General features: G+C 40.1%; 2 protein-coding genes and 1 long non-coding RNA gene across 9 annotated transcripts; 2 read left to right on the forward strand and 1 right to left on the reverse strand.

Annotated features, from left to right (window-relative positions):
- Positions 1-1,131: 1,131 nt before the first annotated feature.
- LOC135344615 (caspase-7-like) lies at positions 1,132-4,566 on the reverse strand. Of its 2 annotated transcripts, XM_064541866.1 has the most exons (4): positions 4,151-4,566; positions 3,802-3,958; positions 2,110-2,401; positions 1,132-2,037 (listed from the first exon to the last, which is right to left on the reverse strand). In XM_064541866.1, the coding sequence occupies exons 2-4, from the start codon at positions 3,910-3,912 to the stop codon at positions 1,247-1,249; spliced, it is 1,194 nt and encodes a 397-aa protein (XP_064397936.1). In that variant the 5' UTR covers positions 3,913-3,958; positions 4,151-4,566; the 3' UTR covers positions 1,132-1,246. The 2 variants fall into 2 exon arrangements, with proteins under 2 accessions (XP_064397936.1, XP_064397937.1); XM_064541867.1 differs by lacking the exons at positions 3,802-3,958; positions 4,151-4,566 and adding an exon at positions 2,556-2,708.
- A 587-nt stretch (positions 4,567-5,153) lies between these two features.
- Positions 5,154-7,693, forward strand: LOC135344613 (caspase-7-like). 3 transcript variants are annotated; one of them, XM_064541861.1, is made up of 5 exons: positions 5,155-5,603; positions 5,858-5,905; positions 5,981-6,028; positions 6,354-6,416; positions 6,727-7,693. In XM_064541861.1, exons 1-5 carry the CDS (start codon positions 5,351-5,353, stop codon positions 7,518-7,520), a joined length of 1,206 nt encoding a protein of 401 aa, XP_064397931.1. In that variant the 5' UTR covers positions 5,155-5,350; the 3' UTR covers positions 7,521-7,693. The 3 variants fall into 3 exon arrangements, with proteins under 3 accessions (XP_064397933.1, XP_064397932.1, XP_064397931.1); XM_064541863.1 differs by lacking the exon at positions 5,981-6,028 and having other exon boundaries at positions 5,154-5,603; XM_064541862.1 differs by lacking the exon at positions 5,858-5,905 and having other exon boundaries at positions 5,154-5,603.
- Positions 7,694-12,656: 4,963 nt separating this feature from the next.
- Positions 12,657-24,612, forward strand: LOC135344647 (uncharacterized). Of its 4 annotated transcripts, XR_010397492.1 has the most exons (10): positions 12,657-12,696; positions 12,925-13,013; positions 13,243-13,367; positions 14,929-15,037; positions 15,441-15,457; positions 15,508-15,589; positions 16,083-16,262; positions 20,889-21,103; positions 21,174-21,309; positions 21,854-24,612. It is a non-coding gene; the product is annotated as an uncharacterized LOC135344647 (long non-coding RNA). The 4 variants fall into 4 exon arrangements; XR_010397491.1 differs by having other exon boundaries at positions 13,243-13,346; positions 15,441-15,589; XR_010397490.1 differs by having other exon boundaries at positions 15,441-15,589; positions 16,111-16,262; positions 21,854-24,610.
- Positions 24,613-25,306: the final 694 nt, after the last annotated feature.

The following is a 25,306-nucleotide window of genomic DNA, read 5'->3' on the forward strand; positions in this document are numbered from 1 at the left end:
ACATCACAGCCTCACTGCTCACAGAAGTATGCCATAATGTCGCTACAGAGCCACCCCTCCAGCCCCTCACTGGAGAGCTCTTCTCTGCCAGATCAGTAAACACAAGCAACCATGCTCGCCCCGATATTCGTGCAAGAGGCTTCTGGAACAACCACCAAGATGCATTTTTTGATGTAAGGGTATTCTACCCTAACGCACCTAGTAACCGTTCCGGAGATGCCTACAGGAGACACGAGCAAGCAAAAAAGAGGGAATACGGACAAAGGGTCAGAGAAATCAAGCGGGGAGTCTTCACACCCTTAGTCCTCTCAACCTGGGGAGGAATGGGCAAAGAAGCAGCAACTTTTTACAAGAGGCTCGCTGATCTGTTATCCTCAAAAAGACAAAATCCGTACCCAGCAGTAATGGGATGGCTCAGATGCAGGCTATCCTTTGCATCGATCCGCTCTGCAATAATGTGCATTAGAGGAAGCCGTTCATCGCTGCACAGACCTGTCTACATGGACAATATCAACCTTGTATCTCAGGAGGGGCGAGCCCCCCCCCTGAATACATAATTCATCTATGAACTACTTATATTCGCTTTGTTTTTATTTTTTACTGCTACATAATTACTATCACTAAACTACCTCCTTCTTTTGTACAATGTAATTTTTTCTTAGCCCCGAGATGGAGAGCTTTCACGCCAAAAAAAAAAAAAAAAAACAATTAGGAAATATGTGTGGGCGTAAGATCACGATTTAATTACATTCCATTGGTTTTGTGAGCAATCAACATTCCATTTTGAAATGACTTCATGACAATTAAGAGTGCTCAGACGGTGGTTCCAAAAGAACGGCGGCTGATTCATGAGACTATTCCAGGTGATGGAGGAGGGGTCAGTGTCCAGTTGTAAGAATTGATCAATCTTAGCACTGCTCAGATCACCCGGCTGTGAAAATATAACATAACAGCAAATAAAGTTCATATGTCATGCATAAAAATTATTATCAGAGTAGTAGTACGTTTCCAACGAATGCATGTAAAATGAACCATGCACACATTCTAAATAAAGAAGCGAGATGATGCAACAGACCATGCAAAGACGAGGATCAATTCCAAACAAGTTACGTACCATAATTATATAACCTGTTGATATACGAAAGGTGAGATTATTAAACTGTAAATGTGTCAATAATTATAAACTAGCTAGAAAGTTTTAGGTGTGTCCTATATACACTAGCTCTTAAATTGTTGCTCATTCATACTAGTTGAATTTTACTTGACCTCTTAGGGTAGAAACAAGTTGTGGCTGTTGTCGGTAAGGCCCTTGATCAAGGTTATGAACTTTTTCTGCCTCTTGGTAATGAACCCTAGTTACCATGGTCACAAGATCTTCATCTTTGTAATACGATTGGAGAACATTGCAAAGTTCTTGTATGTATGACGAGCCTAACAGATTATTTCTTGTTGCTCTGGTTTCGAAAGAAGTGGCAAATCCGTAGAAAAAGTCGCTGTCACGAGGAAGAGATGGCGTGGCTGTGTCAGTAGTTTCAACCTGAAGAGAAGAATCCAGAGGTGGTACGTCTTCCAAGCAATCAGTAATTGTTGATGATGGTGGTAAGTCACTTCCTTGGCAAGCTTGAATGAAAAAGATTTTGGGCTTTTGATGCAAATACTTTTGGCAAAGATTTTTGGAATTGACTAAAGCTCTCGCAATATCTGCTATTTTGACTGTACTTCCATCCAGTCCTTGTATTGCACCTTCTTTTCCATGTGCCAGGATGCAGCAAATAAAGCTATCAGCATTTTCATCTTTGTTGGCATGTTCAACAACTGTTGTTTTTATATCATCTGCTGTTGATAAATCATCTACAGACTCGACGGCATATCCCAACGTCTTGAGAGCCTTTTGCAATGCCTCCTTGTCCCTGTCGGAACCATATCTAGGATTATTTGGATATTTGACATTATTGATGATCAGGGCTCTTCCGTGTGGTTGGATGTTCATCGTATACTGATAAGATTGTCCTTTAAGTTTCTTGGGGGAAGGACCACCTATGAAACAAAACAGGTATTTGACAAATGCAATCAAACTGCAAAAGTTAAGCTCTATGAAAATATACTCACCACTATCATCTCCTTCGATTTTCTTTGAAGGACAATATTTTTCTTGGATTTTCCTTGCTACCTTCCTTTCCTCTGCCTTAAACAAAGCGCTAGCAATATCTTCCCAATCAAATTCAATATTCCGAAGAGCAAAGATCAACATGTCCATTAGGGCATCTTTGTTTTCTTTGCCTTTTTGGTTTTCAAGAATTCCAGTTCGAACACCCAGCTCCACACCAATTCGCCTCCAAATAAAAGATACTGAACTAAGCTCATCCAAGAGTTTGCTCAAATCTTCTTCAGTTAATGGCATCTGTAAAAGTTAGTATCGTGCACAAGCAGTATATAATTATAATAGAACAACTAAGAAGCTATATACATGCTGTGACAAGTGTACACGTTTGTTTACATGTTAGAAAAACCATTAGCCATATAATTAAGGTCAGATAATTGGCCTTGTAACTTACCTTATTGTATAGCTTGACTGTACACGTATATATATAGATCTATAAGTCACAGGCACTTTCAATTGTACTACATGTCTTTCAAATGGGTGGGCTATCACAAAACAGAGTGTGCATGCCTCCCACATTCCAATATCAAAACAATCTACCAGCCCCCCACAAAAAAGTCATGATCCACCCATACTACTACCGTATAGAGGGTAATTTTCGTGGGGCAAAATATTCGTGGTTTTTGTGGTTGAAGGTCTGACTACGAATATTTACCCACGAATGAAGCAACCTTGCTTACCTTTACCTGCAGAGCAAGCTCCAACCACGAAATTATTACCCACGAAATGTCTCAATAATTTATTGCTGAACCACGAATATTTTGTCCCCCGAAAATTACCCGCTATATGGTACTTGCTTCATGTGATTCAGAATGTATGTAACAAGGTCAGTTAGAGTTGCACCAAGGCTTGGTTGCACAGTGTAAAAGGGCCCAAACAATTTTGTTGGCATCTATACACAAATGCAAAACTTAAAGGACCCTTTCCTTATGATCACTTTCTTTTTTTAATGTCATAAATTATATCTACGTACTTGTACCATGATGTGCTCTGACACTATAAGGATGAAACTCTCAGGATACTCTATAGGGTACAAATGCCCTGTACCCTCGGGGGTGTTACTGTACATATGTACAACCTATGGTACATGACTGTATAGTCAGCTTAAACACCTCTGTTTTAGAAAACTACCGTAACAAAAATTGTGGGAAGCACAAAAATGTGAAGGTGTGCAAGCACACCCACACAATACATATACCGTATAGCGCGAAATTTTCGAGGCACTTATATTTCGTGGATTGGCCTCTAAAAGTATTTTCGTTGCACAATGTTCGCGGAATGACTGCTTTCCGGAAGCCACGCCTTTAAATCTTGCACGTTATAGCAGGTAAAGAACGATTTTCGTGGACTTAATTTTCGTGTAGGATTGCTAACCCACGAAATCCACGAAAATTAAGCCCCTCGAAAATTTCGCGCTATACGGTATACACAGTGCGTGCACGGCAGAGATCAAAGAGAGTTGACTATACTACTCACTTCTAATCAAGTGTTTCATAGTACAAGCCATGCATGCATGGATATCTACGTGTGTATTGGTATATCCTCGTGCAGGTATTCCAAATACATAGAACTGCCCTCGGGTACAAATCCAATACATCCTAGATACAACTATTACATGTACAATACGCCCGCCCACTCACCACTGTATGTGTATTATATTCTTCCATACCAATGTCGGCTTCAAACCCCGCCTTTGTGATCAAAAATCTCCTCTCCCACCAGCCTTGTCTGTCAGGATAGACAAGTTCCATGGGCGATGTTGGCAAACGGTCCAGCGTACAAACCCAGGTGAGCCCTCTGACGAATAAAAAGGTGATCAGTTTTGTTTATCAGCACATTTCTACAGTAAGGAATTTACCACACAGAATTTGTATCACATGTGAACACAGACCACAAAACACATGCAATCTCCATGCACTATAATTATTGGGACATGCACTCATGCATGCATGTCACATAATTATTATAGGTGAGTTAAAAATATCTCACCTAATGTTTGCATGAGTGGTTTGATGGCATCCTTCATTATAACAGCCAGTGCTCTTGTCACTCTTATAATTATCATTTGCTGTTTATAGGATCACCCTAGCTGGTTGCTATACTGCATGGTCACCACAATTCGTCCAATTTACTCCTTTATATCTGCCAGGTCGATCAGTAGTGAGAGCGAATATTGCCATCAGCTCACTGCATGACTATACTGAGATATCAACCTGGGTTTGAAGGTAAATATAGGGTGAATGATAAGGTTTGGAGCATCACCAAGTTAAAGAACACGAATCCATACTAATTATGCACAGTCAACTGTTTTCCCAGAGCCTTTTTAGCATAATGGTCCCATTTCATGCATTGTAGCCTCCATGGTTGAAGGGTTGACTTGTGCACCTGGAAGACAGGCTTACCGCTATTATATGCTGAATCATAGATGGTTGAATGAAGGGTGGATGCCCTATAAATTAAGTGGTACCTGAGGTATCCTGTATTGATAATGGTGGGTACTGAAAGACAAACTGTGGGTTGTATATTTGTGGATAAGATATGAACGTATTATGAACCATGTATAGACAGACACCTCTCTGCTTTGACCTTTCTCAATCTTTCCCTGACTGTTTGTGATGTTAAAAATACTGTTCGTGCATGGCGGTGGTGGAGGGGTCAATATCTAGTCGGGAGAACTGATCAATCTCAGCACTGCTCAGATCTCCCGCGGGTTCCTGCATGCATGTGAGAAATTAATCACACTATAGACACTTTGACTGAACCGAGACCATGCATGCATGAACGATAAATTAGTATCACAAAGTGTCATCAGATTTGTATAATTATATGGATAAAACATGTACTTATACTTTCACTCAAGGTTTGCATGCATGCGGTTTGGTTTGATGGTGTCTTTCATTAGAGATTCCACCGAACTCTAATGCTTCTGAGGATACTCTGTATCCTGTATTGACAATGGTAAACCGTGGGTTGTGTAGTAAGGCTTGTTGGTTTACCACTCCATGTGATGATCCAGTCACCTCTAGCTCTGCTGTAACCTTTCCATAAGTCTTGCCTTGACCAACGTCAATCAACTAGTCACAAGACGGCATGCCACAGTAAAGAAGTCCTTCAAACAAAGTGACCTAATCTCAAGTAATAGTTTGCAGTGTAATAATTCATTATTGTTCAGAGAATCGACGAGTATATATGGATCTAGAGCTTGATCTAGATTCACTACTAACAGAGCTGCTAGAAGCTCAAATGCAATGGAAGTATATAGGAGGGGCACTAGGTCTTGAAGCATACGAAATTGCAGCAATAGATGAAAAGTGTAAAGATGCAAAAGATGCACTTAGAGAAATGCTGACTATCGTTCTCCAAAGGAGATCTGTAACCAGGAAACTACTTACAGAAGTTTTAAGCAAATCTTCGATAAAACTCACTAAACTAGCAGCAAAAGGTGAGTATTATATATCTCATGCCCCATTTGTCTGCATGTTCTGAATTTGGTATACCTTGTTATACAAAGGCAACTATATATAATTATGCATGCATTTTTCACGTTACATTGTTAAACAGCTCATTCATAACTATAATGTTAACTCAAATAATACTTCCTATAATTTATACTGCATATATATTGCATGACTAAAACATAAAAACACAATATTGAGTGCTTGGTTCTACTGCTACTGCATGTATGTGCACCTGCAGTTTCAAATCCAAGGAGTCAAGACGATTCCATTGACAGTGAAACACCAGGTAAACACACCACCATGCTGCATGTACTTCTATTAATACTGTGTCTATATATAATGTATGTGCGTGCACCTGCAGTTTCAAATCCAAAGAGTCAAGACGATTCCATTGACAGTGAAACACCAGGTAAACACACCACCATGCAGTACTTCTACATTAATACTGTGTCTTCTATGTAATAAATTTATTATAGGCCGGTATATACATAAACAAAATTTGATTGTGGCTATAGCTATAGATGATACTTTCTATAAGAAAGAAGTTAACTCACAGCATAATTAATACATAATTATATAGAGTGCATGGTATACATAGGTAGAGCAAAACACACACCAGCATAAAATTATACCACATAACTTGCATACACTATAATAAAATTAATAGAACGAAGGAATAACGGTATAATTATGCTGTATACAGCCATGTATATATCGCTTTATTCCCTATATAGCTCGAAAGAAGAGAAAGCAAGATGATAGTCCAGACAGTGGGCAGATCAAAAGAATTAAAAGCGGTGAATATTTTAACCATCTTGAAATAGCATGTGCATATACCGTATTACTAGAATATTTTGCAGGTGAAAAACTTTTGCGAATGAGCCAAATCAGCAGAAAATTTGACCCTTACATCTATAATAATTGCATTCTGGCAAGGATCGTGTGTATTTACTAGTAATAATAATAGGCTTTGCGGATTTTATTGTTGCGAATTGATCGACCATCGCAAAGTTCGCAAATGTTTGATACTCGCAAAACATTCTATGGTATACAGTTTGCATGCATGTTTACATGCATGCTGTCAGTTTCCCGTTTTGTTTTGTATAGGTGATGTATTAAAAACGCCAGGCCGTCTTGAACCACCTTATAAGTACACAATGACAAACCAACTACATGGAAATGCCCTAATCATCAACAACGTCAATTATAAAACTCCATTAACGGTTAGAAAAGGTTCTAACGAGGACAAGAAGGAGTTGAAAAAGGCTCTCGAGACGTTGGGATATGCCGTAGAGTCTGTAGATGATTTACCAACAGCAGATGATATAAAAACAACAGTTGTTGAGCATGCCAACAAAAATTCAAATCCCGATAGCTTTATTTGCTGCATTTTGGCACACGGAGAAGAAGGTGCAATAGTAGGACTGGATGGAAGTACGATCAAAATAGCTGAAATTTCAAGAGCTCTAGTCGAACCCCCAAATCCTTGTCAAAAGTATTTGCACCAAAAGCCTAAAATCTTTTTTATTCAAGCTTGCCAAGGTAGAGACACACCATCAGAACTTGATTGCACAAAAGACGTACCAACTGATCCTTCTCTTCCGGTTGAAAATCTCGACACGGGTATACCATCTCTTCCTCGTGACAGTGACTTTTTCTACGGATTTGCCTCTTCGTTTGAAACCGCAGCAACACGAAACCCAGATCACGGTGCATCGTATATACAAACCCTTTGCAACGTTCTTGAAACACATTACAAAGATGAAGATCTTGTGACGATGGTAACCAGGGTTCATTTCAAAGAGGCAGAAAATCCCCATAATATCGGGAATACAAAGCCCTTATACCGACAACAGCCACAACTTGTTTCTACTCTAAGAGGTCAAGTAAAGTTCAACTAGTAATTGAACAGCAAGAGTGTAATTATAAGATACATGCAACTGGAACTTTCTAGCTATAATATATAATAGTTTACTAATAGGCTATGCATGCATGCATGCAATTACTTTTGTAGTTTGATTAGATATACTACTCCTTTTGTATCACAATTAATGCATTAATCCAGGTCTATAGGTATGATTGATTGTTTATGCTTTACTTTCTATTAATAAAGTGAGGTTCATTTAAACGAAACAAACCCTAGCTCCACTGACAACTCTGCAACTGTTATAGGACACACGTGCAAGCAAAATTTATCTTTTGCGCATGCGCAGACGCCCACGTTTAATTCGGTTATCTGGCCTGCTTCTGGAACTCTATGTATGCTGGAACCAAGGTGTCCGGATAATCTTATTTTCTGCCCTTACTATAATTATGATTATTATGAAATTATCAGAGAAACCCATTAATTTGATCTACATTTGTATTGTCTGACAGTGTTAGCATGCATGCAGGTGCTGATGCCACGGTGGAGGCACCAAAACTATATACAACATGAAGTTACTATATATAGATCTACAGCCTAAACTTACATTGGTGCAAAAAGTGAGACCACGATCGATTCCAAAGTTCAAAGACGGGCTCACCATACATACAAGTCCTTTGCAAAGTGCTTAAAGAACGGCACAAAGACGAAGATCTTGTAACCATGGTGACCAGAGTTCACTATCTAGTGGCAGGAAAGGAGTACAAAATTATGAGAAGCGGAATACCTGTGCCCTAAGCAACAGCCGCAACTGATTTCCACCTTAGAAATAGAGACAATTGAATAGTTATAGTATACGCCTAAATCAGGTATAGACACATGTATGTAAGGTATATATTATGTAGGTAGTTTGCATTATGAACTTACATTTCGTTATTGACTTGCATGCTGATTTATTAACGAGTGTTGCAAGCTGCGCTGTGCTAATGCCTCTCACCGTTGTTTTGCTTTAATAGATCGAAGAGGTGAAGAGGTATAATTATACGTTATTATCGTTGATTGCAATTGTTGACAGAATTGAATTCCACACAGTCATTATAGGAGAGGAGCTGAATGGAAACAGAGCCTATCTAATGGCTTGAAGAGTCTTCAACGATCTAAAGCAACTGCATGTTATTTAATATGGCGGGCCTGTAGCCAAACAGTGGGAGCAAAGCAGAGTAAGAGAGAATTTTAAGCACAGACAGTAGTATAAGGATACAACAAATAGCTATAAAGCTAGAGTGAAGTGTGTCCTATAATATAAAAATTAAAACATTAACACATACGTTTTATTAGCTACAACATGTCAACTAAGTAAGAATACAAAAATATGTCTTAAATGAACATAATATACTAGCACAGTCTACTGAAGCAAATTCCTTGTGGCTAACAAGCTTATTCCATACTGCATGTGTGATTGCATGAGGGAAAAAAAAGGAAATTTGTACAAGGATGTTCTACATTTGTAGGGGACCAGAGAGAAACAGTTAACTGTTCTGCTGCTGAACATCAGATTTCTTTTAGTTGTTGGATTGTTTGGGAAGTTAGTCAGATTGTGCAGTATTTTTAACAGGCGCCTCAACTGTAGAGTAGGAAGCCTGGTCAAGGTAAGCAATTCTTCACTCCTCAAATTCCATTTCTTCAAACAGACTCTCATAGCGAATCTCTGAACTTTTTTTATAGATTGTTGATTTCCGACTTGTGAAATAGGTTCCACACAGAGGAAGTATATTCCAGATGTGGTCTCACAAAGGATGTATACAACTTTAATAGTGTTGTTGGAGAAGAATTGCCTGAGAACCGGCGATGTAGGAGTCCTATCAACTTCCTTGTTTTATTGCAGATGGTATTGATGAGTGTGCCAGCTCAACTCAGCCGATATGGTAATTCCTAGTTAAAAACCTGCTGCAGTATACATAACCATTTAAAAGTAGAGTTGGGGCCTTCCATGAGCGCGAAGTTTTCTTAGAAACAGACATAAACTTACACTTGCCAAGATTGAATTCTAATAATTTGGTGTTCAAAACATTTGAGACTTCTGTAATGTCATTTTGGAGATCAACGTAGTCATTAGAAGATGTGATAACTCTGTACAAGGCCATGTCATCAGCAAACATATTAATTACTGGCTTGAGAAATAACATCTGTGACTTGGTTTATGTACGTAATGAACAATATTGGACCCAAAACCAAGCCTTGGGGCACACCTGAAAGAACATCTAAGCTGCCTGAGTTACTGCCATCAATTCCCACAAACTGTTTCCTCTCCAGTAAGTAACTATGCACCCAGTTGGGGGAGGGGGATCCCTATAAGGCAGTTAGATGATTTAGCTCTGTGAAAGTAAGTGTTCCCCCTCTTTAATAATTCATGGGGTTTTACTTTTCACCTTGATAGTTGTACATGGAATACTGAGTTCCATAATCTGCAGGAATAGTGATTGCCAGGCAAGTACACTGGAGTTAACATCATCAGAATTTACTTTTTCTTCCCAATCAATCATGTCCAAGAGCTCATTAGAGTCTGCTGCCGAATATTGCCAGATTTTCCAATATTTTCTCTGTTCAGCGGTGGTTCACAAATAGAGAGAGTCCCAGATGGCCAGAGTTTGCTAGCTTGGAATCGCATTGCAGCGTTTAATATTGCTTGGACAAGAACTAAATCAATAGTTGATGACTGATCAGGATGAGTTGGAAAGTTAACAATTTGTGACAGTGAATAAAACTTAACAAGTGGGAGTACAGGTAATGCTAATATTAAAGTCTCCAACAATAACTAAATTGGATAAAAAGGTATATAGAAAGTAAAACATTTGATAAAGTATTAAAAATAGATGACGGTGGACGGTAGAAAACTCCATGCAAGACTGAATTTAAGATGGTTTCTGAGAAGGGAGACTAACAAAAACTCCAGGCCTGGGGGTGCTGTAAGTAAAACTGAATATTTAACACTATTGTATATACATAGCAACGCCACCACCATGTCTATTTCTATCTTGACGAACAAAATAATAATTTAATTATCTATCTTTAATATCTTTACATAACCAAATTTCCACGAGACAGAGAACATCAGGGCTAAATGTTTGGCATACAGCAAGAAGCTCGTCATATTTTGGCAGAAGACTTCGACAATTGTAATAAATAATGGTGAACTGATCATGGGGGAGTTGCCTGTTACAAAAATTACTGGGTTGAGAGTTTTCACCCTCCATGTGATGATGCATGCCTAATTGGTCTCTAAAAATTGAGGTGCCCTGGGAGGAGGTGCATGGTTGTGAGTTGTTTCGATCCTCAGAAGGTTCCAGCGATGGGTCTAAAGACATTATAGTAATAAATAATTCAGCACATTGTATTGCTGTACAAATGAAAGCTACATAACATAAAGCTAGTATTATAGCTTCTTTATCATGATGAATAATTTTGTTTTGCTGCATGCAAACTTGAAGAGGTGATCGACCATAATATGTTGTTAAAACGATCGATGCCAAAATTCAAGTCTGAAATTAATGGCTGCATCAGCAGAGCCTTGCAGCTATACCAATAGCTATAACGTTCTAGTGCAGAGCTAATTACTAAGTAGAGTAGCAACATTTGGTGGACAAGTTTTGCTACACACTCTTCTGAAAAGGCTGCAATAGCATTCCAAGTAGGCATAGACTCTAACTCGAGAACCAAGCATTATTTTGCAAATCCATCAATAAAATCCAAGAAAACATGACTAAAAGCCTATAGAAACTCTTACTCGAATGTCATTTGAGCAGCTGTAGCAGTCTACGAATGCACAGACACACAGACTGACAGACAGACAGACACACTACCGTATACCTCGCTTGTGCATGCGCACCAAGGCATAACAATCTCCCCAAAATTACCTGCTATACGGCCTGATTTCAGATTTCTTAGACAGATAGAAATCAGTCAAATTATGTATTTCAGATAGCTTTCAGACACATTTCAGACACAAATCACCCTATAGTAGTGTGTCTGACCACAGCCCAGTATGGAAGTTATCAGTGTTGAGGCTACACCGTAATATTACGTGATCACACTAATCATATTCATGGAGGGTAGCTATAGAGACAGTGACGTGTGTCAAATGGTTTTATCTATAGTTTCAGTATTAAACCATAATTATAGTATAATAGTTGACCCACCACTTGAAAAACAAAACGGTGACAGCATTCAGAGGACACTTGCATGAAGGACACATGCTGTTACATAACATAATTATGCATGCACCGCCATGATCTGCTCACCAGATGAACCAATATCCAGTTTTCTCTTATTTTGAGGTGGGGAAGGTATGCATGACGCAGTAGTGGCTGTACATAAACTATAGCCTCAAAGCATTACAAGTTAGCTGCCACTCGAGACCATAGTGGAATTTTAGTACCAAAGTATGTGAAAATCTTAATATTCCACGAGAAGCCTACACATTGTAGTGACGTAGCAGAGGCCCAATGTCATCTCCAGTGGCAGTTGTATACCGTGCTCTACCGAGATTACGCCCACGTCCGAAATTACGCCCACCCCCACTTTTGAGTGAAAGTTCCTGCATAGGCGAGAATACGCCCACCAGGAAGTGATACATTTGTCAGTGCAGTTTATTGTGTAAGCTGGTTAGCTCTGAATATAGCGCTAGATTACTCAGAGACCGAGACAAGAACAATCTTTTCTAAATCTCTGTTGAAGAGCATCGAGGTGCCTAATGGTGCTTAATCGGTCAGATTTTCTGCATGACCAATCAAAATTCACACTGGATCATACTTGCAAGTATTATTAGCTAGGAACCTCTAATATAGTGCGAGCAAGGTAGATTTTGTTACTGAGTGCGTGTGCAGTCCACTGATGAGTCCCGGCACAATAAACATTAGGGACGAAAAGGTCTAGACCTTCTGGGCTATACCAATGATGGATGATCGACATGATCAATCTCCGTTCTGTAAGTGTATGGCTTTTTGTCACAGCCTTTTCTGCAGCTCAAGCACACCTGTCCAGTAAATGTTTCTCCATAGCAATGCCTTCTCATGGATCTGACCAATCAGGTTGCGTAACACCAGGTAGAGGTAGCAGGAGTATGGCTGCCCAGTTTTCCCAGATTGAGAGCGACAAATGTCGAGAGAGAAGACTTATAAGAGAGAGTGCGTCAATGTGTTCTACATGTACGTATGGTAAGTACTTACTGTAAGTACAAAACTAAACTTTACATGCTCATCTACATGTATGTTCAGATAATTTTACTCCCTCACTGTAAAAATTTAGTCTACAGTAAGTACAAAACTATGTCCAGAACAGTGCAAGCTAGGATAATTAACATGCCCTATTAACATGCCGATTTACCTTAGGTTTTTGTTTCTCACATACATTTCACTTGGTCCATTTGCCTATTCGTTCTGCAGGTGATGTACAGTTTGGATTCATTGAGAATGACGCTATTTTGATGTGAGGAACTGAACTGGCAGTATTTAAACAGTTACAGTCAAGAGATGTGAGTCGTGGTGGTGATGTGTATTCTGATCTAAATAGCAGCTGTTGTATATGCCCCCCCCCCCCCCGCTCCATTAGACTATAACTTTCACTTTCAGCATTAACACACACACACAAACGGACTACCGTATACCTCGCTTGCGCATGCGCACCGAGAGCATAATTATTCTCGGCCACAGCAATTATGTCTGCATGCAGTCACATGGTATTCCTCTGATCTGTTCCTATAGGACCATAGAGGCCTCTCTTCCAATCGAACGCTACCAAGGTCACACACAGGAGGTGTGCAGGCTCAGATGGTCACCTGACGGTCAGCTCCTATGATGTTTTCAGAGTACGAAGCTTGCACGTACATGTACGTGTACTTTAGATCGAGTCATCCAATGCAAATGTTCCTACACAAAGATGCCTCTCAATCAGCAAATAAGCAAATAAAGCCTCTCTATAGAAAACCCGTTTTCAGGTGCACCTGCACAGCATGTATATCTCCCACTCACTTTTGGTCGCATCATTTATAATAGGGTCACAGGCCAATGTTACGTGCTCAATTAGACACTAACGTACTTTTTGTTAAACCATGCATAGATACAGGAAGAGAGGGATTGGCAACAAAAGCGCCTCGAATAGCCATCCGTGTTTCCCTGCGGTTTAATTGAGGCCGCCTACTTTCAACGTTGGGAAAAATGGCCAGACACAAAATAAGAGACAAACGATTGTTTTACTGTCAGTATAAGCATTTTGCTGCTTAACTTTCAGTTCAATGCAGCTAGTGCTTTAGGCCATATATGCTACACAGTACACTACTTAGTTAGGCAGCTCTAGCTATATTATAGTAGCAGGAGGTACATAGTGTCGCATGTACCTCTAGCTACTTCACAACAATCGAAATTATGTTTTTGTCATCTCTAAATGATGCCTACAAGCAAGGGGCATCGAATAGAAGTGTTTTGGGGGCTTGGAAAGGTTCGTAAAAGTTGTTCTACCGCGTTGGGGAGGGAAACACGGATGGCTTGTCAAGCTCTGTATTGATTTCATGTAATTTTATATGTGGCTTATGGGCGCACGTGATCCGTTGCCAATCCCTCTCTTCCTGTATCTATGGTTAAACAAGCTGTTGCATACGCTGTGCCCCCCCCCCCCCTGTGTTCCATTAGACTATTATAATAACGTACTTTTTGTATGTTGTATACGCTGTGCCCCCCCCCCCGTGTTTCGTTAGACTTTTTATGTGTTGTATATGCTCTGCCCCCCCTGTGTTCCATTATAGTGTTATAATAATGTATGATCGACCCTTCAGAGATAGGACCTCCGTCTCACATAGTGTTTATTGTCTAGTGGGTGGGTCTTTACCGGCTGTTTTGGCTCATTGTGACTGTTACTTATCCATTCTAAAGTCTTTACCCACTAATCGAGGCACGCATGTCGTATACCTCCTCTGCTCTTGAACTGTGACATACATTCGAGAATAATGGTATAACAAGTGCAAAAAACATTTTTGGGAGAGTAGGGTTGGAGGAGCATGTGCTCTTGAACTGTAACATACATTCGAGAATAATAGGTATAACAAGTGCAAAAAACAAAAATGGGGAAGAGTTATTGGACAGAGTTCAGATAACAATAGAGATCACAGAAAGACGCACAAACATGAGTGAAATAAGCTTCATCATAGGCAGATAATTATACAATGTGACTTATATGCAGGAAGCGGCTTGTTTGCCAAGGTGGTTTGAACACCAATACTCGCTGGGGAAATCTGCACTTTATTGTGTCCACATCATCATGCTATATGTAGGTGGTTCCACCCAATTTCATAGCTCCGTGGAGGGTCACAGCGATCCCTACTCAACTGGTAGTCAGTGACCGCCTACGACGTTAGTATTTAGCTTTTTTTCACAGCAATATTTTCTTTTTTGCAGCTCTAGTGAGTTTCTCTATAGCAACACTTTCATGGATCTAATTACCAACCAGGAATTTGGCTGCCCGATTCACTCACATTGAGAACGACAGAGACAAGACTCGATCAGAGTAAGTCAACGTGTTATACGGTACCCTCTTCGATGTGGGTCATTTGTTTCTCACGTTTAATTCTTAAGTTTCACCCCAAAAGCACTCTATATGTGTAACTATACACGACAATGTATAGTTACGTCCCAAAGTTAGCTACTTGCTTGCACCATAATCATCAAGGTGAGATGTATTGGCCTACAGTATTGCCCAGCAGTGACAGTTATTGTAGCCTTTAAGGAATGGATGCATGTAAAGTACTTAGTACGTACAATTAATCCTTAATTCGAACCGTTGCCAATATCATAAACAGCATTAGTCATTAATCTTTGTATGCATGTACATTATTATTGTCTTTGTGCAAAAGCACAAAGATATACTGTAACATGCAGCCTATAAGCATGTGTCATATACACACACACAGCACATACACCACTCCAGGTATGGCAAAGACCAACTCGTTTTTTTGGGATGATTGTACATATTGCTAGGTTGTACAAAGACGTTATCTCCTCCGCAGTGGGAGCCTAGGGTTTGGGATCACCAAGCACCTCCAGTGACTGGCTGTAAAAGGTGAGGGTTACAAAGTAATGTGTTAAACCAGCATGTATGTAAATTTATAATGCAATACTAGCCATGCGTACGTACATTTTATCTCCAAATTATCCCTCTGTCATAATCCATGTACATGCATGTACCTAAAGTGTCTGTTTCGTTATATACGTTATATACGGTGTCCATTACAAATGGTTGTGATCCTCCAACTGTGTACCTCTAACTCTAAACCATTGGTTATCACCATCCCCTCATGTCCTTCTACCCACGCATTTTTTCTGCATGTGTCTTACATGTAGCTAGCCAGACCAAGAAACCTGGTTCAGAGCTAGCCTCTTTATATATACATGTCGTCGTGTGTGCTAACAGTAGTACTGCTTTTAGTGTTATGTATTGCATCTCTTGTCCTTGCAGAGAACAAATTAGCTTGTGAAAGCGTGACCCTATATACCCATTTGCAGATGAAGCCAATTTATTGTGTAGGGGGTATTTACCGTATTTTTTGTCTCAGTGTGTTGTGATTCGTGTCCCAACGACAGTGCTGGCTGCTTGACAGAAGTGATTGACCAATGGATGAAGGGTTGGTCTAGACGATCAATTAACATGGAGTGAGCTGGCCAATCTCGTCTCAGTAACATAGGAGAGGAGCAAGTACATGTAGCAAAGGAACGTGTGACCAGCTACGAGTCTGGTGAGTATACAGTGATAATAATTGTGTTAGGTTGTACAATCAACCCTTTATCAGAGCTACGTAGGACTCGTGTGTCGCTTAATGTTTATTGTCTAGTGGGTCTTTACTGGCTCAGTGTGACTGCTGCTTTTACCCAAGTGCTCTAAAGTATTACCCACTCTGAGTAGAGAGGATGTGTTTATTGGTTGACTGATGCTTCCATTTACAGCCCCTTTGTATACTTTATTGTTTCTTGAGGTGGAGAATGGTATGGCAAAAGCTTGTCAATTGCTGTACCATCAGGAAGCAGCAGATAGCTAGATTGTTTGTTGCTGAAGCTACTACATGTTTGGCCCGAGGGTTGTTGATAGATTTCAATTCACTGGAGATGTGTCGCTGCTTATAAAGCCAGCCCAAGGTCTAGATGATCTCACGATGAATTGAAATTATTTGTGAAAAGCCGACTACCTAAAATTCAGATCCAATTGCTTCAGAAGTTCAGAGATCTAAAGTGCTGCCACATTATGCTGTCTACTTAAATGCCTAGGATTCACTCAAAGAAGGCTAAACACATCAATACATGCTCTAAAAATAGATGTAGGTCTTGCACAACCTTTACAATTTGAAACTATGAGCATCCAGCTCTGACCATTACTATATGTACACATACCTGAGGTCAATTAGTGGTAGTTTCTTTTTATTTCAAGTGAGGTGAAAAGGTTGTACTTGAAAAGCTTTGCAGGTTATACTGCAAAAGCACTGCAACCACAATGTAGTAAATACAGTTGGCTTCTGTTATAATGTCAGCAAGCCAACAAAATAATTTGGAATTGCATAATTATAGCTATTGCCAGTGGCTGCCTCTATGCCCCAAGTCATAGCTGTTGCCTGCAATTCATATAGGTAAAGTTTCACAAAATGAAAAGCAGCAGTAGCAGCATTAGTCCTTGATTCATTGTCTGTGTGAAATGTGAATTAATCAAAACCAGGAGGCCTTTATTAAGAGAACAAGCTGAATCTTGTCTTAGCCACATGATATCTTGTATACCAATTAAGGGTATGAAGAGAAGCATAATTATGTCCTTGCTAGTACCACATAACAAACTAGTGCTGCAAGCTGAATCTTGCCTTTTAGCAGGCCACAGATTCATTGTCTGTCAACAAGGTGACATGACTTGACAGCCTCAAGAATTCATCCAGTGGTAGTAGTATGGTGTATCACACTGGGCAGACAATGAAATCAACACCCCTATCTGACCATCTACCAAGGCAACAAGGCTCACTTGGAATCAACACCTCTATCTGACCATCTACAGCAAGGCAACAAGCTGAACAAGCTGAAGCTTGCCCAGATTGCCACCTAACCACACCTGACTGAGTGGCTCCACAGTTCCACTACAATTAGTGGTTTTCCAAACCTTGCAAGGCTATGCACAATGTAGTGTATGTAGTCCACCCACACATCACAAAACTCAAAGTGAAGTAAAAAAATACAGACTACTGCTGACTTTCCACACAACTCAGTACATTTACTACTCTACTTTCACAGCATTCAATTCCTTCTATATATCATTTATGCTTGATTGATGCTCAAGGTCAACAAGCTGCTGAGCCTATAATAGTGTGGATAGTAAATACAGGCCCTCAGCTCCAATACATACAAGTTTTAGCTCCCATCATTTTGCCAAAATGAACCGAGCAACAAGTTAGCTGAGCACATTCAGACAAAATGTGAGGAAAGTTGATGTACCTACACCTGGAAAATTTAATTATAATTACTTGGGAATGAGCTATTTGAACTTGGGGGTTTTAAATAATAGTTAGACACTGTTTTGTCATGTCCATGTGATTTAGAAGCCCTTAACCACTTTAGTACCCTGCTATGCTCAGGATACTAAATCAGCCTTTGGGCTTCTAAATCCCCATAGACCACCTCCAAAACAGTGTCTATCTAGACACTAGATCTACATGGGAAGTACTACTACACTACATCACAAGCCCAAATTTTACAGTTAAAATTTTAGTGTGCATTCATTTACAGGGTTTTGCAGAATTCTTGCAACAGGGCTAAACAGACACAGCAATGACTTCCATATATGGAAGTCACCTGCTGACTTATAATAATATTATTATGCAATGGTTATCCTGAAATGTTGATGAGACAGGAGCTGACAAAAGAAATTGCCAGAGGAGATTTGGTTACAAGACCTTCTGTCTTCACGCTTATCAATATCAGCCAATACCACTGTTTGGAGGGTGTTTCGTTTATCAACCTTATGAATGCTTACAACCTTATGAGCTGACGCTCTCTGGACATCTTTCAATTCAAATAACTATACACATACCAGGGTGTCATACAGGATTTTGAATTAGAGGGGATTTTAAAAAGTCACCAGAACATTTAAAAAAAGGTCAACAGTTATTTAAATACCCTGCCGGCTATGGACACTCAGTCTTACGACTGAGTACGGAGGGGGGGGAGGGGGTTGGAGCCAGAGGGGGATAATCATGTATCCCTGTATGCTGCATATACAATACATGTACACAAAATACATGTACACAAAATATTATAGTCAGCAGTTGACTTCCATATATGGAAGTCATTGCAGTGTCTGTTTAGCCCTGTTGCAAGGATTTTACAAAACCCTGTAGGTTGGACTTATCTGGTTTGTGGATACAATATGTAAGCAAATCAGTAGCTACACCTATATGTTATGTTCTGGACCCCAATTAATTGTCTATATTTTGCACATCAGGAGTGCATGAATTCCAGGCAAGCCAACAAAATAATTTTGTAATTGCATAATTATAGCTAATGCCAGTGGCTGCCTCTATAGCTGTTGCCTGCAATTCAAGTTTCACAAAATGAAAAGCAGCAGTAGCAGCATTAGTCCTTGATTCATTGTCTGTGTGAATTAATCAAAACCAGGAGGCCTTGATCAAGAGAACAAGCTGAATCTTGCCTTAGCCACATATTCATCTGATATCTTGTATACCAAGGGTATGAAGCATAATTATGTCCTTGCTAGTACCACATAACAAACTAGTGCTGCAAGCTGAATCTTGCCTTATTGTGGCATGACTTGTGGCATGAGTTGAGCAGGCCACAGATTCATTGTCTGTCCACAAGGTGGCTCATTAGCTTATCTATTGACAGCCTCAAGAATTCTTGTATGGTGTATCACACAACACCTCTATCTGACCATCTACCATGCAAGGCAACACAGTTTGTTGGATGTGGTAGATGTCAGATAGAGGTGTTGATTCATTGTCTGCCCAGTGTGAATCCAGGCAAGATCCAGCTTGTTGCCAGCTTGTTGCCATGTGGTAGATGTCAGATAGAGTGTGGGGAGCTAATGAGCACCTTGTGGCTAAGGCAAGATTCAGCAGCACCTCTCTTGCCTTATTGTGGCATGACTTGTGGCATGAGTTGAGCAGGCCACAGATTCATTGTCTGTCCACAAGGTGGCTCATTAGCTTATCTATTGACAGCCTCAAGAATTCATCTAGTGCTTGTATGGTGTATCACACAACACCTCTATCTGACCATCTACCATGCAAGGCAACACAGTTTGTTGGATGTGGTAGATGTCAGATAGAGGTGTTGATTCATTGTCTGCCCAGTGTGAATCCAGGCAAGATCCAGCTTGTTGCCAGCTTATTGCCATGTGGTAGATGTCAGATAGAGTGTGGGGAGCTAATGAGCACCTTGTGGCTAAGGTAAGATTCAGCAGCACCTCTCAAACCTGCCTGGTTATGATTAATTCCAGACAATGAATGTAACATTAAAAGGAGCAGTGGTGTGCTGCACAGAACCATAGATTGAAAAGGAAGGGGATTGGAAGTGACCAGGCCTCCCTGTGTAAATGGTTGAAACACTCCACGTTATGATTTCGCGCTCGCGATTATTTTTGTTTTGACCGTACTCTGGTTGTATTTCAACTGTTTCTAGCTCTCCTATCCGCTGGGAGGTTACTCTAGAGAAGTAAGTTTACACCACTGACAAGCTCTAACTTGTCTAAGTCCGCTGTCTTTACTCTGTTTTTAGTTTTTGTTGAGTATAGTTGAATTACTCCATGTCAACTTTTCTCTTTCCCTGCTGCGAAGCCTAAACAGCAAAAGACATTGCTTGACTTGGTTATTATGTATCTATATAAGTGCTATATAGAATGGTTTCATGCCATGGATAAGCTTTACTGTTCATAAACGTTTGCAGTATAGTCTATACTTTTAGACACACCACAGGCCTTGACCTCTCACGACTTCATAGTAAGGGCTATTCCTTCTTTTATAACATTTATTTGTTTAGTGATAGTGGTTGCGTTGCTTAGTCGACCTTTTAGAGCTATATTTTCTTTACTTTAGAATATTCAACATTAAAAGTGATCAATTTCACCATTTCTGTGTACAGCACATTGTATGGCAGCCAAGACCTTACACCACATACACCACATACATGTTACCATTGACATTCACCGTTTCACATACAGTTTGCCCAATATCCCTCACTCTAGATCTCCACTTGTTCCCCTACTATCCCCCAACTCCTCCCCACTTTACTCATGTGATGTGATAGACCTCCTTTAGAGCTACTGAATGTATGTGTTAATGACATACAGTACACATCAACCCCACCCCCTCACACAGATCCACCCCTCTCTTGTCTCACGCACGACTGACCAGAGACGAACCTCTCGGATTGACGCCTCTTTACACTCTTCATCATTCATGGATTACTTCGCCCACCCACCAGTGGTCCCTATATTGACTATAGTTACGCTAGAGAAGCTGGCTGTTGTTACAACGACTGCTACACGTACATGTAACAGTGTGTTTCTGCACTCAAGAATTTCAACGGACAAGTAAGTGTTAGAGCGACAGTCACATTGCTGGATTATTGTGTTCATTGAACATTACTAACCCTCCTCTCAGGTACATGTACCATGTGGCTGAGGGTGTGGGCTCTACTCTTAGGAGACCTGGGGAGGGTGGTCACACAGACCAGTGGGCACTTGTCAAAAGGTCAAGGGTAATTACGATTAATCAGAGGAACCACACTGGATCATACGTACGTGCTCGTAATGATAGACTGCAAACTAGATTTAGTTGTGCAGTCCACTGATGACTCCCGGCACAATAAACATAGGGGAAGAAAAGGTCTAGACCTTCTGGGCCACATGCGCCATCTACAGGGGATTTTGCTATAAAACCAATTTGCACATGGCGTGATGCACATTATTTTTTCACTAACTGTGCATATCTTATTGCTAGAATGTTTTGTGAGCCATATGTGAACTTTGTGAGTGTTGATCAATTCCCAAAATAAAATCCCAAAACCTCAATTAGTATTATTAGTGTCAATTACACACAATCCGTAGGTCAATTTTTCTGCTGATTTGGCTTGCAAAATAATTATTCTAGTAATACGAATAACTATTTTGCGGAATTCATGTGTACGTCTGTTATAGCTTACTTTATTTTCTGGGCTAGTTAGATCCTGTCGGTGTGTATTGTGTGCATGCATGCTATAGCTCTATACCCCAATACACTTACTAACACACAGCTTCACTCTCTCAGCCCCCCCCTGCACACGCACACACACACACACACAGCTAACACTTGGCCTGAGGTGCACGCTCGAACTCGTGCATAGTTATTGCTCACTACCCCCTGCGTCTTGTTCATTATTCAGCTCGGACTTCAAAGGTGAGTACATTGAGAAAGTTCAAGTTTTTGGGTGAGAATTATGCTGGTATAAAGGGGTAACTATATACAGGCTTTGGAAACACATGTCTGTACGGAAACATTAGTTATGGGTGATTCCTCAGACTACATGGCTATAGTGTAAACAGAATCTCTGTTATGTGCCCATTATAAAGTTTGTGAGGTTGCTTGTGTGATGGCAATGATGTGGTCTATGTTGTGCTCGTGGTTTACATGAGGGCTGTTATTTTGAGAATAAAATACAGGTCAAAATTTTCTTGAACATAACTACTTTGGAGTGCAACATAACATGTACAATGTAGCTGTCAAGAAGGGCTTCACTAAACCCGGGTTTGTAATTGCACACCTTGCACGTAGGGGTTTAATCGAGTGACCCCTGTGGCTAGCCGTCAGTCGTGTCTAAGGTGGCCGGGTGCCCTCACCAGGAGCTGGGGGGGGGGGGTATAGCTCTAAGAATCGCGATCATTATGTATAAACATTGTACGTATTTTAAGCAGTACATTAGCTATAAGCCTGTGTGTGTAGGGGGGAAGGTTGTGTATAGTATATTAACTATGAGCTTGTGTGTGTGTGTGTGAATGAGGGGGTTGTACATGCATGTCATTTGAGAAGATGAGATGAGGAGGTGAACAATGTTTTAAAATAATTATTTTGATTACAGTTTTTGTTGACACTCTATGAGTAAAAGTACTGCAGTCGCGTATGAGCACAGACCACAAACCACATATAGTTCATTAGGTGAGTGGGCTAAATAAACAGGGTTTACATGAGGTTTGGTTTGATGGCGTCTTTCATTAGAACAGCCAGTGCTCACCGGTTGCTACTTTGCAAGGTTATTAGTGTGAAAGGCTCACGTATAGTACTGGCCATAGAGATATCAAACAGGGTCTGAGGGTTATAGGGGGAATGGTGATTGGTGCTCAAGACAAATCACCAATAAGTGACCACTATATGTGGTATACAATTTTTCTTGCACTGCACAACTTTTTAATAGTGAGAACAAAATAATAATGATCTCATTTCATCATTCAGGATGATAAATACGATGTATAAATGACTTTTTGTTAACAATTAATCATAGCTTGGTTGACTCAGAGGGTTGGCTACCTGGAACCAGGCTAAAGTGGTACTTGAGGTATCCTGTATTGATAAATGGTGGTACTGAAAGACAAACTGTGGGTTGTGTGTATAAACTTGTGGTATGCTGGTAAGATGATATCCACGCACCTCTCTGCAGTCTTGCTTTTGACCGATTGTGATCTTACTTTGCAAGGTTATTAGTGTGAAAGGCTCCCATATAGTACTGGCCATAGAGATATCAAACAGGGTATGAGGGTTTAAATTAGGGGGAGGAATGGTGATTGGTGCTCAAGACATCCATCACCAATTAAGTTAAGGCTATAGCAAGTATGTTCACAGTGTATATAGAGCACACTTTTTCTTGCACTGCACACTGTTTTTAAAGTGGTACTAGGGTATCCTGTATTGAAAATGGTGGGTACTGAAAGACAAACTGTGGGTTGTGTGTAGGGGTATGCTAGTAAGATGATATCCACTTACCTCTCTGCTGTGACCTTTCTCAGCTTGCTCTGACTGATTGTGATCTTACAGAGATAGCGATCGTTGTTATCCATGCATGAGCCTGTTCCAGGTGATGGTGGAGGGGTCAATGTCGACAGCACTGCTCAGATCACCAGAGTTCCTGCATTTAAGGGAATTCTACAACACATACCATAATAATTTAACGTATCTTGCACCAGTTCATTTATATGCCGGTTCTCTAAAACTGCGTGTGTGGGAAATGCGTGCAATTTCAATGGTACTTGTGTTGAGTTTGACCTTCATATCGTTGTCATAACTGTTACTTCACTGAAATTCAACCATTGGATTTCTTGCTAAAACACGCTTCTTCAGCTAAAAGTTGGCATTTTCCGTATATAGTTGACCACATAACTTTCGGGGCCGAACTCAACACAAATACCTTAAGGTGACATATTTTCACATGTTTGACATATTTTCACATATTGACATATTTGATATAATTAGGTAGATTTGTTTGCTGTTTAACTCATTTTGCTGGTATTAAATTCTTGCTCAAGTTGTGAAATTAATGTTATTCATACTCGCAAGTGGTTTTAGATATCTGCGAGTACAGAGATTTTACTCTCATTCACAGAAATAGCAGAAATTAATACTCGAAAATATAATAATACCTTTTTTTTATTTTGGCTACTGCTACTACATTGCATGTGGATAGGAGGCAACCTGTCACATGCAGAGATATGAACCACTGTCTTGTTTTGGTGCATTTTTGTGGGACAATTTTCAGATAACTTTAGGCGGGTTGTAATTGAACAGTATACGTATCCACCTACTCACAAAATACGATTCCACCCCCTTTTATATCAACTATATATAGTCCCAAAGAACACATGCGTTCCCAATCCCTTTCCTTTACTATCTATGGGTATACTTTAAAGTGCAGCAAATGATCTCTTGACTAAATCATGAAAATCGTAAGTAGGATTGTACCACCCAGACTCAATTGAAAACATTGGCGCACGTGATGCATTTCCAATCCCTTTCCTATGGGCAGGGTTTAATCTATAGGATTAAATGTTTGGGGGGTAAGATTTGGCGCGCGTAAATACACCGCAAATGTTCCCTTTTTACATGCTAGTGCATCACAGTAGATGTATTTACATATTGCACATCACAGACAGTACTAGTGTGATGAATGTCATTGTTCTACAACATTTGGGGGGTGGAGGTTCACTCCTGCCCCCCATTAGAGGGTAGGTATACTACTATACTATAAAGTGGTACCTGCATGGGGTATCCTGTATTGATAATGGTGGGGTACTGAAACGGCCAGACAAACTGTGGGTTGTACGTACATGTGTGGATAAGATATGAACATAATTAATATGACTCATGTATATATAGTTACCTCTCCGTTTTGACCTTTGACTGTTGGTGTCCATGACTCTGCATGGTGATGATGCATGGAAGGGTTAATATCTAGTTGGGAGAACTGACCAATCAGCAATGCTCAGATCTCCCGGGTTCCTGCAGCATGTGAGAAATTAATCACATGCACCAGCAAACATCACACTTCCTGACTGAACCGAGAACTATGCATGCATGCACAATAAATTAGTATCACAAAGTGTCATCAGAGTTTTGCAATATATATTCCTATAAAAATTATACTTTCATCCGATTTGGTGTCTTTCATTAGAGGTTCCACCAAACTGTAATGCTGCATGCTGATGATTAACCTTGTTGACTATTATATAAATTTAAAAGGGTTTCTGACAGACTATGGCAAGTCTTTGACT

The sequence above is a fragment of the Halichondria panicea genome, chromosome 11 (assembly GCF_963675165.1).
Source record: "Halichondria panicea chromosome 11, odHalPani1.1, whole genome shotgun sequence".
Taxonomy (NCBI): Eukaryota; Metazoa; Porifera; class Demospongiae; order Suberitida; family Halichondriidae; genus Halichondria; species Halichondria panicea.

What these genes read in the sequence shown, in the direction of transcription:
- LOC135344615 (XM_064541866.1), bottom strand. Translation starts at nt 3,912, where the DNA reads ATGGAACTTGTCTATCCTGACAGACAAGGCTGGTGGGAGAGGAGATTT. An exon ending in AATATAATACACATACAGTG is followed by an intron (nt 2,402 to 3,801) that starts GTGAGTGGGCGG and finishes TAACTTTTACAG; the next exon opens with ATGCCATTAACTGAAGAAGA. An exon ending in AATCGAAGGAGATGATAGTG is followed by an intron (nt 2,038 to 2,109) that starts GTGAGTATATTT and finishes TTTGTTTCATAG; the next exon opens with GTGGTCCTTCCCCCAAGAAA.
- LOC135344613 (XM_064541861.1), top strand. Translation starts at nt 5,351, where the DNA reads ATGGATCTAGAGCTTGATCTAGATTCACTACTAACAGAGCTGCTAGAA. An exon ending in CACTAAACTAGCAGCAAAAG is followed by an intron (nt 5,604 to 5,857) that starts GTGAGTATTATA and finishes GTGCACCTGCAG; the next exon opens with TTTCAAATCCAAGGAGTCAA. An exon ending in CATTGACAGTGAAACACCAG is followed by an intron (nt 5,906 to 5,980) that starts GTAAACACACCA and finishes GTGCACCTGCAG; the next exon opens with TTTCAAATCCAAAGAGTCAA.